A 14,881-nucleotide genomic window follows, 5' to 3' on the forward strand; every position below is an offset into this window, starting at 1 on the left:
CCATGCTGAAAATACAAATTTTCCTACATTTTAAACAAATTTTACTTAATGTAAACATATGGCAAACATAATATTCTTAGTCAGCATCATTCATGTGCATTTTCATTTACAATAGTGTATATATAGATCATTATTTGCATGCTAATTTTGCTTATCTTTATAGCATACTGCTTTTTTAGAAAAAACAAACTATAATGGAAGGAAAGATCGCTGCACCATCCCAAACCCTCAGCCAATATAGTGGCAGTCCTTTGTGGCAGCAGGCTATAAAATAGTCAATGTAAGTACTGAAACTCCAAATGACAGGCTTTTTTGGTGTGACGTCACAGTGCTTATCTAAACACGCATTAATAGTTGTATATAAACGAGTGTCAAACGCACCTTTAAAATTAAAATTATTAAATATGCATAATAAATATTTTTCTTAGGCTTTCCTGTCTTGAATTCACTTCTCAAAGTAAATAAAATTTATGTATATATATATATATATATATATATATATATATATATATATATATATATATATATATATATATATATATATATATTATGTATATATATAGATTGCTAAAAACAGGCGCCACAGCCAAATCTGAATTTACTATGTATATATGTATGTATATATATGTATATATATGTATATATATATTTTAAATGACTTGAATGTTATAGTTCAATACTTTGTCGGATGTCCCTTATTATCAAGCATTGCTTGTATTCTTCTTGGCATACAATGCACTAATGTTTTACAAAATTCTTGAGTAATTTCATTAGTCCACACTTCTTTAAGAACTTTTTGAAGATGTTTTTCATACTTTGGGTGGTGTACTGCAACTTTCTGATTCATTATATTCGCGCAGTTCTCGATAACGTTAAGTTCGGGTAAAATTGAAGGCCAATTAGATAATAATTCAATTTTATTATCAGTAAACCACTTCTTAACTGTTTTAGCTGTATGACAAGGTGCTAAATCTTGCCGAAAAATGCAGCTTTTAGTAATTTTCATGTGCAGTTTCACTTTGTCTTTCAATACACTTAGATACTTTTGTGCATTGACTTTTTCACCTTTTTTAAAGATGTGCAACCCGCATCGGCCTTGCGCTGTGATTGCTCCTGATACCATGAATGAAGGAGGATGTTTTACTGTTTTTATGGTATACTTTGGATTCAAGCGTTCTCCCACAGGTCTTCTAACATAATTATAGCCCGTGCTTCTAATTTGTTAAAGCGTACTTTTGTCTGTAAACATTACGCATTCCCACAATTCCAGTGTCTTGTATTTTAAACTCTTACAAAATTTAATCCTAGCTTGTAATTGAGATGTAGTTAATAAGTATTTTTTAACTGGTCTTCTTGCAACTTTACCAAAGTCATAACACAACCTTCTAATTGTTCTCGAACTAATAATAACTCCCGTTTCCATAGCAAGTTGTGATAACCTTGCAGATGTTGTGTGGGGCTCACTATTAACAACATTGTTTAAAAAACGGTCCTCTCGTGATGTACTCACACATTTTCTACCACAATTTTTGCGATTCGAATAGTCTTGCACACATAAAGCATTTTGCTCGGCACATCTTGATATTTTAAATTGTTTTGCTATATACTTTGAGAATAGCCCTCCAAAAATAGTGCATTTATTTTACCTTTAACAAATTTATTAATATCACGCTTTTTACCCATACTATCACAACTATGGCAACCTGGCGATGTAAAATAAATCAAAATATTTTCAAAAATCTAAATATAATAAAAAATTATTTGTATCCAAGGTAATAACGCCAAAAATAAACAATACATTAAAAAGGATTAAAATATAGCCTGCCTTAATTTTTTGGCCACTACTGTATATATATAAATGATTGCTCAAAACAGGCATCACAGGCAAATCTGAATTTACTATGTATATATATACATAGTAAATTCATATGTACTATGTATATATGTATGTATGTATGTATGTATATATATATATATATATATATATATATATATATATATATATATATATATATCAGGGGCTATTCTAAACCCTTTTCAACAGCATTGAATGTATTTGATATACGCCCAAACATTAAAGTCCTTTGTTTTTTACGGCAAATTTTTTTTTCATGAAAAAATGCCTTTATAAGGCTACGTTTCTACAAAATAACCTTACAACAAGTGCCAGCAAGAGGGTACCATCACCAATTTTTCCAATTTTTTTTTTTAAATAGGCCATGTATATATATACATATATATGTATGTATTATGTATATATATGAATATTTATATATACATAAATTAGTAAAAACACTAAATTTATTTTTAATTAAACAATATATATATATATATATATATATATATATATATATATATACATATACATATACATATACATATACATATACATATACATATACATATATATATATATATATATATATATATATATATATATATATATATATATATATATATATATATATATATATATATATATATATATATAAATAAAGATTTATTAGAACAAGTTTAAAAAAAAAAAAAATACACGTTCTAAAGGACATACAGGTCCAATAAATAGACACTGACAATATGCCCTTAAATAAGAAAACAAAGTACATAGGAACAAATATAGTTTATAATAGAAACATTCAAGATTTCATTCATTTACTTTATTGACACAATGTTTATCGAAATTGCACGATTTTATTTTATTTTTAAAAATACAAATGTTATCAGCATTTACAGCTTCTGATGTCAGATTATTCCAGATATTTACAACTCGTTGAGAAAAACAATATTTGCGAATGTCGAGTTGACATCGTTGCTTTCGAATCCTTAAAGTATAACCACGGGTATAATTATTATTGTTAATTTCAAAAAACAAGTTTTTATCTATGCAAACCAAATTATGCATAATTTTGAAACATATGACTAAATCATGTTTTAAACGTCTGAGCTCCAAAGAATCTAAACCAAGCAACTGTAAACAGCTAGAATAGCTTAAACAACTAATATTAGCAATTTTTTTGTGAATCGTTTTTGAATATTTTCAAATTATTGGTCTTATATAAGTGGTTAATGCACGTACTAATATAATAGGATTGTGAGTTTTAAAGCATTTTAAAATTAGGTATGCTCTAGTATTTGCTACATGAATGACTCTGGCAATGTGTTTTTTGTAGTTTTGGCGGGAGTCCATAATTACTCCAAGATCTTTTGGATTAGATGACCAAGCTAGAATACAATCACCTAACTTGTAATTAAAACTAATACTATGCAATGGAGAAAGTGCTAATCTGTGTGCAAAACATTTCTTGCTGGCAATTGGCAATTGCCAAGTATCCGACCAAATAATTATTCTATCAAGAGCAACAGTTAAATCGTGGCTATGATTCATATTGCGATACGAACTGTATAACTTTAAATCATCAGCAAAAAGTTTTATTGTACATTCGAGATAGTTTGCTACAGATGATAAGTCATTTATAAATAATAAGAACAAAGTTGGTCCTAGCACACTACCCTGAGGTACACCACTTACAATTCGAATTGGATCTGATAAAGCACTATTAATCTTTACCTGTTGAGATCTGTCTGTGAGAAATGCTGTAATCCACTTTAAAAGGTTACCACGAATATTATATAATGAAAGTTTAAATATTAATTTTGAATAAGATACGGAATCAAACGCCTTTCGGAAGTCGATATATATAACATCTGTAATCAGATGATTGTCAAGTGCAGTACTCCAATCATTAGTAGATTCTAAAAGATTCGTACATGTAGAACGTTTATTGAGGAAACCGTGCTGACTAGGAGATATTATGTTATATTTATTTAGATATTCAACAAAATGTGAGTTGATAATTTTTTCCATGATTTGACAACAAGTACAAGTTAAAGACATGAGTCTATAGTTGTTAGGATCCGATGTAGCTCCGTTTTTAAAAATTGGGGAGATGAAAGCTTTGCGCCATTGATTAGGTAAAGCGTTTGATGTAAAACTAGCCTTAAAAATATATGAAAGTGGAAAACATAAAACATGAGCTAACTTTTTAAAAATTGCATTAGGTAGACCATCAGGACCGAACGAAGTACTTGGATTAATTCCCATTAGGGTTTTATACACTGACTCCACGGAAAAATGAACCGTGTCAATACTTATTGGATCATTAACATAGGTGGCAACAATATTAGGCAAATAGCAATTATCGTCCGTAAAAACACTTCCAAAGTGATTATTAAACATGTTAGCAATTTCTATATTACTGGAAGTGACCTTGTTATTGTTATTTTTGTCTATTAGATGGTGGTGCTTATTAAGGATATTCATTTAATTATTAACATATTTATAAAACTTGTTAATATTATTTCCCTCTACTAGGTTTAATTCAATTTTCGATTGGTAATTAGATAAGATTAGTTTGCAATTCCTGGCGTACTGTTATAAATGGTTTTATTATTTGTCCATCTTTTCCATAATAATACTTTGTGGCTTAAGATTTTTTTAATGTATTTTGGATAGTGATTACTCGTTTTGTTATAATACTTTTTCCTAATAGGTACAAATTCATTAATACCAGTACCAAAAAGCCTTAGAAAAATGCTATAGTAATCCTCAATTGTACAGGCACAAGAAAACTCGAAATCCCAATTTATTTTTGATAAATATAACTCAAGGCTCTTAAAATTAGAAAAGTCGTAGAAAAATTCTGGTTTATTTTCACACTGGTTGAAATTGTTCGTATTTATAGAAAATTGGACTGTGTTATGGTCGCTAGTGCTAAAAGGACACTCAACAGATATATCACTTATAAGAGAACTGTTATTCAAAAAAACAAGATCAAGAAAATTCATATTGCGCGTGGGTTCTTTAACAAATTGGTGCAAACTGAGTTCGTTTACCAAATTTAAGAATATACTATGACACTTTTCGTTTGGTAAGACATAGCTAGGCCAATCCATTTTAGGTAAGTTGAAGTCACCAACAATAATAATCTGCGACGCCGAGTAACACAAATTATAAATAATTAAAATCATCAATTCAAGATAAGCAACATCTGTTATTGTATAGAAAGGTGGACGATAGCAAGTCATTAGACGGAGTTTCTGAGATCCAAAAATCATATCAACACAGATGATATCAATATCAGTATCTGTTTGCTTAACCTGTACTTGTTCTACTTTAATGTCATTTCTACAGTAAATAGCAACTCCTCCGCCAATTTTAATATGGTCTTTGCGATAAATTGAGTAATCTTTAGGACATAAAATAGCGTTAGAAGGTTTATTATTGAAAAATGTCTCACACACACAGATTACAGCCGGTTTTGTAGCCTCGGCATATAAATAAAACTCATGAAATTTATTGGCAAGGCTTCTTGCGTTAATAAGACGAAAAGAAATTTTTTTATTTGAATTTTTTTGTAAAGAAAGGCTGTTATTGTTATTGAAATTAATTTGTTTGTTAGCAATATTTTTTCAACTTATTTTTTCATTCTTAATTTTTTTGCTTATTTGATAAATCGAGTTATTTTAGGACAAAAATTGTTAATTGACATATAGTTAAAACCAACAGAAGTTAATGATTCGTAACAGTTCAGATTTGATTTCCTGTTATTTGAAATTAATTGCTACTTGACGATTTTAACAACTCTGTTGTTACGTATTCCATAATAATAAACCAAAGGTTGTGCATTTTCTAAATTTTGTTTTTTGCACTCATTTCTTAATAATTTGGCATTATACCTTTCGGCTTCAGTTAAGTCAGGGTTGATAAATACATTGCTGAACCTGCTTGAACTTTTTAAGATTTTCACAGCTTTTAAAATAGAATTTTGTTCTTTTTTATTATTAAGGACAACAACAAACGGTGATTCTTTATCAGATTTAGATTTAAGCTTTATAATTTGTTTAGGTTCAATATTTGAGTTGATTGAACTAAACACATCTAGGATTAATTTTTTATCTTCCTCTTTAGCACTTGCAGTATCCAAAACTTTTAATTCAGCTATGCCAAAAATTATTACGTTGTTTTCCCTTTTCTCCCTTTCTTTTGTTTCGGCAGCAACAGCATTCATAATATGCAATTGCTCAACTGACTTTTTTAATGGTGCACTGCCACTAACAACGTTTGCTCAAGATGTTGAGGTTGTTGCGCTTGAAGACTTAACATTTTCTAAAGCTTTAATTCTTTCTAACAACAAAGAATTGCAATTTTTTAGCTCATCTATTGTCTTGTTTAATGCTCCAATTATTTTATCTTGCTCAACTTTATAAGTATTAAACTCAGTTGACTGAACATTTACTATTATTATTTGCTTTAACTTTATTAAACTTTTTTTTCTTATAATAATTTTGTTGATAAAATCGTACGCAAATACACGTCTTGTCACTGTAAAAGCGGAAGCGGAAAAAAACGAATATATATATATAGAAGCGGGAAAAAAATATATATATATACATATATATATTGTTTAAGTAAAAAAAAGATAAGTGTTTTTAGAGAGAGATGCAGATATAAACCAGCCCTCAAAATTAGAAAATATAGTTAGAAATATAAATGAAGAAATATAAATGATAAAATATAAGTTTTTGTTATAAGATTTCAAAAACTATTACATAGAAAGTATAAAAATAAATAAACCAACTGCTAAGAAAAAAATCAAAATTTACGAAAGAAAGTTACAATTAAAAACAGCCAATGGACGGAAAGATTTTATGCTTGCAAAATACTTATAAAAAAAGGCTTAAAAACATCTATTTAGATTGGATATGTTTTTTCTTGAAATTAAAATTGTTGACGGAATAGTTACCGCACTAAAATGCAGAAGATGCCAAGAATATGCTTCTTAAATTCAAGTTTTAAAAGGTTACACACCAGAAGAGTTTTGAACATAATAAAAAAATGGGATGATCAGAAAGGATGTAGTCAATTGCAATACAGTTTTGCAATCATACATTCAGAGGGACACATGGAAGGCTTTTAAGGTTTTTGAGATATTTATGAAAACAAGAGGTATGAGTTTGTACATCTAAGTTGAAAAACTAAATATATTCTATTTGGTACTCAAACCATGAATAGTAATAACCTGGATTTGACCAAAAATGTGGAGGTTGCTTATTTTATTGTAAAACAAGAATTATTGCTTTGTTAAATATCGCTTTGTCAAAAAAATTTAATTAAAAGAGAATTGTGTTGTAGTTTTTGATCAAGTTTACAAAAAGAAAAATACTTGCAGAATGTTTATTGACTACAATATTCCAAGTTAAGCAAAAGTTTCTAGAAATAAACAGAATAAAAATTGAAAAATAAATTACTTCTGAAAAATGGGTTGGATAAAACTTATTTTCACTTTTTGATATTGCATATGAAGTTTCTCATAGAATTTTTAACACCATAAAGTTGCTCAAGAATGTAGAAATTAAATATTAAAATAAAAAATTATTTGGTATTGGTGCAGATGGCGCATCTGCTCAAGGTTGAAGTCCAATAGATCATATTTCATTGTTGTGTAACACGTTATTTTGAGTTATCATTTAAAAAAAGTATAACTGCCCCATTCAATGATATTAATTGCATTACATTAAGAATGCATTAGATATACAAAAAATATTATTTAAAAAAATTAGTTAAAATTGTTTCTATTTTAGAAGATGATGATTATACATTGTATATTCATCATGTTATAATGTTGACAATGTTATAAAAAAAACCAATACTTTATTTTTTCTTGATTTATTCATGTTATATTTACTTGTGCATGATGGATTTATCAGCATATACTCACAATTGAAAGAAGAAAAAAAAAAGTAAATAAGGTATCCTAAAATCTTGTCTCATTTTAGGTATACAATGTATTGTGAATCAAGTTAAAGCCATAGAGATGATTTTAGAAAAACATTTAAACATCACAAAAATATGATGAAAACTTATATTAATTCTTCTTTCAGTATCCTTTAATTAAATTTAAATCACACAAGAAGTAAATTTAAGCTAGAATTCTTCTTTATGTTGCATTGTTTATTAAAGTTCTAGCACCAGTGAAAATGTTGTAAAAATCTTTTCAAAGTGATGAAATAGATATCATAGCTTCATTAAGGATTATTCAACAAATTAAAAACTAATTTAACCATATTCAAAACATAAAATTTGTCAATTTCTACCAGTAAAAGGCTTCCTAGCCAAAGTGACGGAAATAGCTGAAAAGTCTTTTTTCAAGGGTGTTGCAATTTCTTCCAGGCTGTTGCAACTAACAATTTAGTTAGACTATTCTTATTGAGTTATTGTTTAATTCAATATAGAGCATTTAGAAACATGTAATACAATCACTGTTATGTATGATACAAATACTTTAAATAAAGAAAGCTGGCTTCAAAGTATTAAAAATAATACATTTTTGGACTAAGTAATAGAAAAAATTTATAACTTTTACAAAATGCGTTGCAATATGCTAGTTTTACCCAACATGTAAATATTGTTTTAGATATTTGGCATTAGTAAACTACAACATAAAATACTTAGCACTACATAATGAGGGTTATCTCAAGTTACGGCATCAAATATTTTTAACTTGAAAAATTATCGGGTTCTGGTTTTAAGTCTTGAAGGATTCATCAACTAATTAATCAAATAATGAAAAGTCTATTTATTATTCTTTTCTATATAAATAAATGTGGTATAATGGTAGTGGTATAATGGTAGAGCACTTGCTTGCTAAGTGAGAGGTTCCGAGTTCGATCCCCGCCATGTACCAGTTCGTGCTTTAAAGTTATAGAGTTGAGAGAGGAATATAACCACAATTAAGCAGCCTCTTTGTCTGTAGTCGCCTTCTCGGCCTTGAAAAGGTGAATTAACAAACAAACAAAAAAACATTCTTTTTGAACCTTTATTAGTATTGAGAACTTGTGATTTCAGATTACAAATTCTCAATATTTTCTTATTATTAATTTGTATCAATTTTTTTTTATGATGTTTTGGTAGATTAACAAAAAATATAACAAAAAGGCTTTGAGGAGAAGTGAAAATATTAATTAAGAGTTGAGCCTCCCAATTTAAAATATGAATATATTTAGTATATGAAATTTAAAATAAAAACAGCAAAAAAAAAAAAAAAAGTAATATTGTAGTTTTTATTAAAAATTTATTCTTTAACGCTAATATATATATTTTTTTGATGAACATTTTTTGTGGATTATTTGACTTTAAAACATAAGCCCAATAATATGAAAGATAAGCTCCATAATATGAAGCATTAACACCATAACATGAAATATAACCCTCATAATATAATACACAAAAACAAAAAGTGTAATAAACAAATAAAGTGTTATGCTTACAAAAACTAGGTGAAAATTTACAGCAAATATCATCTGAAAATTTATTTGATCATCAACTTTCTAATTTTTATCATTTCAGTCAATTAGTTTTTATTAACAACCTTTAAACTGTTTCTATCATCTGACCTAAATGTATTTGCGTTAGGCAAATTTTTGTTTACCTCAATATTGTTATTGTGAAACCTTTGTGTTAAAAAGTTTGTGCTGATCTGATGCCAACCAAATAGTTTACATAACCTTCTAAACTGTAGTCACCCCCTCTGGAGCTTTTGGGAGTTAAGTTTATTAACAAAAAAAGTAAAATTTACTCTCTGATAATCAATACAGATTTAAATCCTCTTGCTTAACTGTTGAATTGACAACTGTTATAACATAAATACTTTATTGTGCATTAGATGGAAACTTTAAGACAAAAGCTATTGCTCTTGACATTTTAAAGGCTTTGGATTAAAGCCAATATGCTTATTGTTTCCATAAACTCTTTTCATATGATGCATTTGGAAAGTTTTAAAAATCATTAAACCAATCCTGACCACAGTATTAAAAGTTCTCTTGATAATGCTAATATTTATTTTAGTATTAATAAAAAACCATCACTTTTTAGTCACTTAAAACAGCCTGAATGTGACTTCACTTCTGTGACAGCTCAAAATCGACACTTCTGTGTCAATTTCGAGCTATTTCATTGAAAGGACTATCTGTCCTTTCATAAAATAGGTTGACATTTTGGTTGAATCTTTGAAATAGGTTGACATTTTGGTTGAAGGACAAGAAACAGTATTTTACATATTATATGGCTTTGTATTTTAAAGCTAAATAATGTACAAGAAAGTCTCATTTCAACCAATAATAAAGGATAAGTTTATAATCAATTTTTTATACTGAAATATCAACTATATGTTATTATTTTTTTAATAATAATATAAAAAATCTATTGGTTTAGGAATTTTTTTCTTAGAACAAAAAATACTTTATATTGCTTCTCTCAAAACAATGTTTTTATTGCCATAAACTTGTATTATTATTTTATAATCAGAGGGTCAAAAAAATGCTAAACTTTGTAATTCATTTGTAATTCAAACTAAAAATAGTTATGTTTTCAAAATATATTTCTACTGCAAATCGAAACATATAGTATTTTTGATAATTTAATATAATTCTGGTGGTATTATAGGAGTTTTAACCTGTTTTTTAAATTATTTTTTAAAATTTTGATTTTTTTCTAACCATGTTTGATCACCCAGAATTGGTTTTGATTCATTTTTTATAAAAAATAGGTGATCTTTGATTATTGACCAGCTATTATTTTGTGAGCTATTGTTAATAGTAGCAGCCTGAAATGATTATTATTAAACTAAAATCATAACTTAGAAATTAAAAATTAGGCTTTTTTCCTTTAGCTCACCTGAAATAAAAAAAGCTTTTCCGAAAGTGCTTTTGCTAGGCATACATCTACCTAAAATTAAAAAAAAAATTAAAAGATACATTAATTAAAAATATAACTGAATAAAAATAGACATGGTAAGATAAAATAGAATAAAAAATTCATTAAATATTTTTCAAACATTTAAAATTAATACTTAAAATTTAGAACTCTTTAATTTTCAAGCAAGGTAAAAAAATACAAATACAAAAGTATTTAAAAAAAAAAAAAACTAAAAACATTTGAGACCATTTAAACATAATTGAAACATAATTAAATAATTATGTAAATAATTATAAAAATAATCAATATTCTCATTATAATTATTAATATTATTAATTATAATGAGAATATTGAATATTTTGATGTTTTCAAAAACTTTTAATAATGATTTTCATGATATGGCCATTCAAAAGTGCAACCTACACTTTTAAATTAAAGCTAAAACATACATTTAAACATGTATGTTTTAATACATTAAAACATCATTTTTTGAAGTCATCTTTATGAGAAAACATAATAGTCATATGTCCTTTATTTTTTATCACTAATTTTGTATTTTGGTATGCTGTCATTGAGTTTTCAAAAGAATTCTAGGTCCATGTCATTAAACCATATTTAAATGATCTTTGGGATGTTGCATAGACTCACGGAATCTTGCTTTTTATTAGTTCCAAACATTTTCGAAATTACTAAACAGTTTGTTTAGTTATTTTATTTTCTAATTTTCTGAAAATTTACATTAAAAAAATAAATAAAACATTTCTACAATGATGTCATCTTTATACTGCAACTCTTAAGAATTAAACGTGCTTGAATAAATTATTAAGCCTGTGTCAAAAAAAGTGCATATATTTTAAAGACTTTAAATTCTGATTAAAATATAGAAAGATTATATATGCATACATATTTATACATTATATGTATAAAGTGTTTAACTGTGTGTAAGAAGTGTTTTCTGTGTGTAAGATCTTTCAGAATTACAAGGTCAGCATAGTTCTGAAATATTTTTGTAATGTGGAATAACATGACTAATTTTTCTACTTAATGGAAAAACTTCTCTTATCAATCCACATTATAGGTTACCACTGCTCAGGTGTCCACAGGTCACAATTATCTAATCATAATATATCTACAGACCAACTGCAATTTTTGTTAGATCATACTTGCTGTAAGTGATAGTTTTATGAGCTTCATTGCAGCTAGGTAAGTTTAAGACATAAAGTCTATGTCGCATTGTGTGAACTTTATTTAGCAGGTCAATATGGTTTTTTCTTGATTGCCCAGTAGTTAACAATGGATGTTTAATTACTTCTCTTTTTAACAATAAATCTGTTTTTTTACTTGTCTTTTAGGCTTACCTTAATAAGATTTAATTGCTTAGATCTCTTGATTACAGTAAAAGCCTATTTATAGTCCTTCTCAAACATCCAATACGCTCACAAATATTTATAACTACATTTTCTTCTTGCCATGTCAGAATTACCTTTTTTCATGTCAAGCATTACCTTTTTTTTAAATGGAGATATTTTCAAAGTCAAACAATGAAAGTGCTAAAAAATGCAACTTTTTCTGGTCAGCGGGAAAAATGGCAGCAGGCCAGCTCAGAGTTTTGTGATACACTACTCAATATTGAAGTTTGTAAATATAAATTATAGCTCCAAACAGAACTGCTAAACGTAAGATGACTCAATTTTATGCGCAAGTAAGGTCAGAACTCAAATTTCATTTTGCAAGTTTTTTTACTATGGAAAATAATGCAACAGGACAAGGTTTTTTGTGCTAGCTATAAAAAGACAATGAAAAGCAACTATCTAATAAAAAATGAAACAAAGTGATAGTAACATTGGATATTGATACACTTACTAAAAAGTCTATACTATTTCAGCGCTCGAAATAACGGCCAATCAATGATCAATGATTGCAGACTTTTGGAAAAATTGATACTTTGAACTCCCAAAATTAATAATGGCCAATCAAATTTAATCGCCAACTTTTACAAATCAAACTTTATAATAAAAATAATTTTAACACATAAAATAGAACCTTAAAGTTGTTAAATTATCATTTAAGCGGTGTTAAGTAATTTTAATGATTGATAAATTAAACAGTTTTAAGACCATAACAATATCTAGTTCACAATAAAAACACTAATTTAAAAAAAGAGTGAAACTTTTATCATCCCCTAAATTATTTGGTTGTCTACATTTTTATTTTTATCAATTCTGCGAATCAGTGTTGATTGGCAATCTTCAAATAATTATTTCGAGCACTGCTATTTTGTGAGCGTTTTAGAATTTCTGTTAGTACATGCAAACAGGTTAATTGGCATTATTTTTAAAGTAAAACTTTCAGAGACAAAAGAAAAAAAAATAAAAAAATAAATGTTTGTAAGCAAGTGCAAACAATAAAATTTTTTTTTAAATAATCATTAATTTTACACATTTATACAAATAAGATTTTAGCTATATATAAAGAATATGCTTGTGTAGTAAAAAAAAAAGCCTAGCTATTGTTATTAAGTCCAGACTGGGACTTAAAGCGAGCAGAAAGCAACATGAGATGCTAGGTACAATTGAATGCAAATCTGGTAAAGAATATGACCAAATATTGACAAGTTTTAATGTTATAAAAATGTTTAGAATTGAAAATTTTATAAATTAATTTTGTGCAGACAACATGTAACATTGGCCAAAATAAAGCCTGTGTCAGCATTTAGATTTAAAGCCATCTATGATAAAACTCCTTGTAGAAAACATTCTCACAAACAATACATACTAGAAGCATCAAATACAATCACTATAACCAAAAGCAAGCTCTAATACACAAAATTTAAAGGTGCTTGGCCAATATATTGCAAAAATTAAAAAGAAATGTCTAAAAAAAGCGAGTTTTTTATAAAACAAGCTTTGGAATTTTATACTTTTCCCAGAAATGATAATAAACATTTGTGTCAATTTGCCATTATTTTTCTGAAAAGATGGCAGTTATATTACAGTTAGATACGCAAACCAAGACAAAGCTAAATTAATGGTAGACACTTATTACATAACATAAATTTTTAACCACAGAAAAAGAAAAGCAGCATATTTTTGCTTTTTTTTTTTTAAAGGCAGCAAACTTTTGCATTTTTTTATTAAAAAAAGTTGCTAAGTGCAAAATTCTTTTTTTGACTCCATAAAATAAATATGTCTAACCTGCATCTAAAAAAGTTACATATCAAAAATCATCTATTTTGGAATTAGTTATGAACAAATAGATTTCCTACTCCTTAAGTATACATATAAATTACATTGATACACAAAACTGAACTAAACCTCTTGAACCACAGGATCACTTTCTTCATCACTAGAACTTTCAGCAGCCATTCCTTATCTGAGTTACAAAGTATTATTTTGCAAACTGAAATATTTCATCCTAATTTTAATTTTTTAACTAAAAAATAAAGCATTAGTTTATACATTTATTAGATATATATATATATATATATATATATATATATATATATATATATATATATATATATATATATATATATATTTATATATATATATATATATATATATATATATATATATATATATATATATATATATATATATATATATATATATATATATGTATGTATGTATGTACAAATGTAATATAATATATATATATATATATATATATATATATATATATATATATATATATATATATATATATATATATATATATATATATATATATATATAATACATACATATAAGTTTATGCACAGGCGTATTTATTATATTCTACTTATACATTATCGTGTAACGATAAAATAACTTTTAAACATAGAACTTAAGTGAAATTACTTCATTTAAAAATGGCAATATTTTTTAAAAGGCTTTATTTAGATGTAGTTCATTCAGATATCGTTTATTTGTAAACAAGTAATATGCTAAAGTTGTTCTGTAATTCACACGAGGGACAAATAACGAGAACAACTTACGCTGTATAATACGTTAGGTTCGCAATTTCTATAGCCAAGCAATCTGCAAATTTGCCACCGTGAGAACACTGCATTGAAATCGATGGCCCAAAGTAGAGTTGTTTTATTAATGACGATATTAAACCTTAAATGAATAAAATATTGTCTTAAGC

General features: G+C 26.8%; 1 protein-coding gene across 1 annotated transcript in view; it reads right to left on the minus strand.

The window, feature by feature from the left end:
• The window catches only part of LOC100204908 (DNA-directed RNA polymerase III subunit RPC5), a 75,033-nt gene extending 60,831 nt beyond the window's left edge, over positions 1-14,202 (minus strand). Inside the window, exons 1-2 of the mRNA XM_065803269.1 lie at positions 14,068-14,202; positions 10,733-10,783 (exon numbers count right to left, since the gene is read on the minus strand). Of these exons, the coding sequence (XP_065659341.1) occupies positions 10,733-10,783; positions 14,068-14,118 (102 nt within the window). The 5' untranslated portion in view covers positions 14,119-14,202. The remainder of the gene's footprint in view (positions 1-10,732; positions 10,784-14,067) is intronic.
• Positions 14,203-14,881: the final 679 nt, after the last annotated feature.

This window comes from Hydra vulgaris, chromosome 08 (assembly GCF_038396675.1).
Source record: "Hydra vulgaris chromosome 08, alternate assembly HydraT2T_AEP".
In the NCBI taxonomy this organism is placed as follows: domain Eukaryota; kingdom Metazoa; phylum Cnidaria; class Hydrozoa; order Anthoathecata; family Hydridae; genus Hydra; species Hydra vulgaris.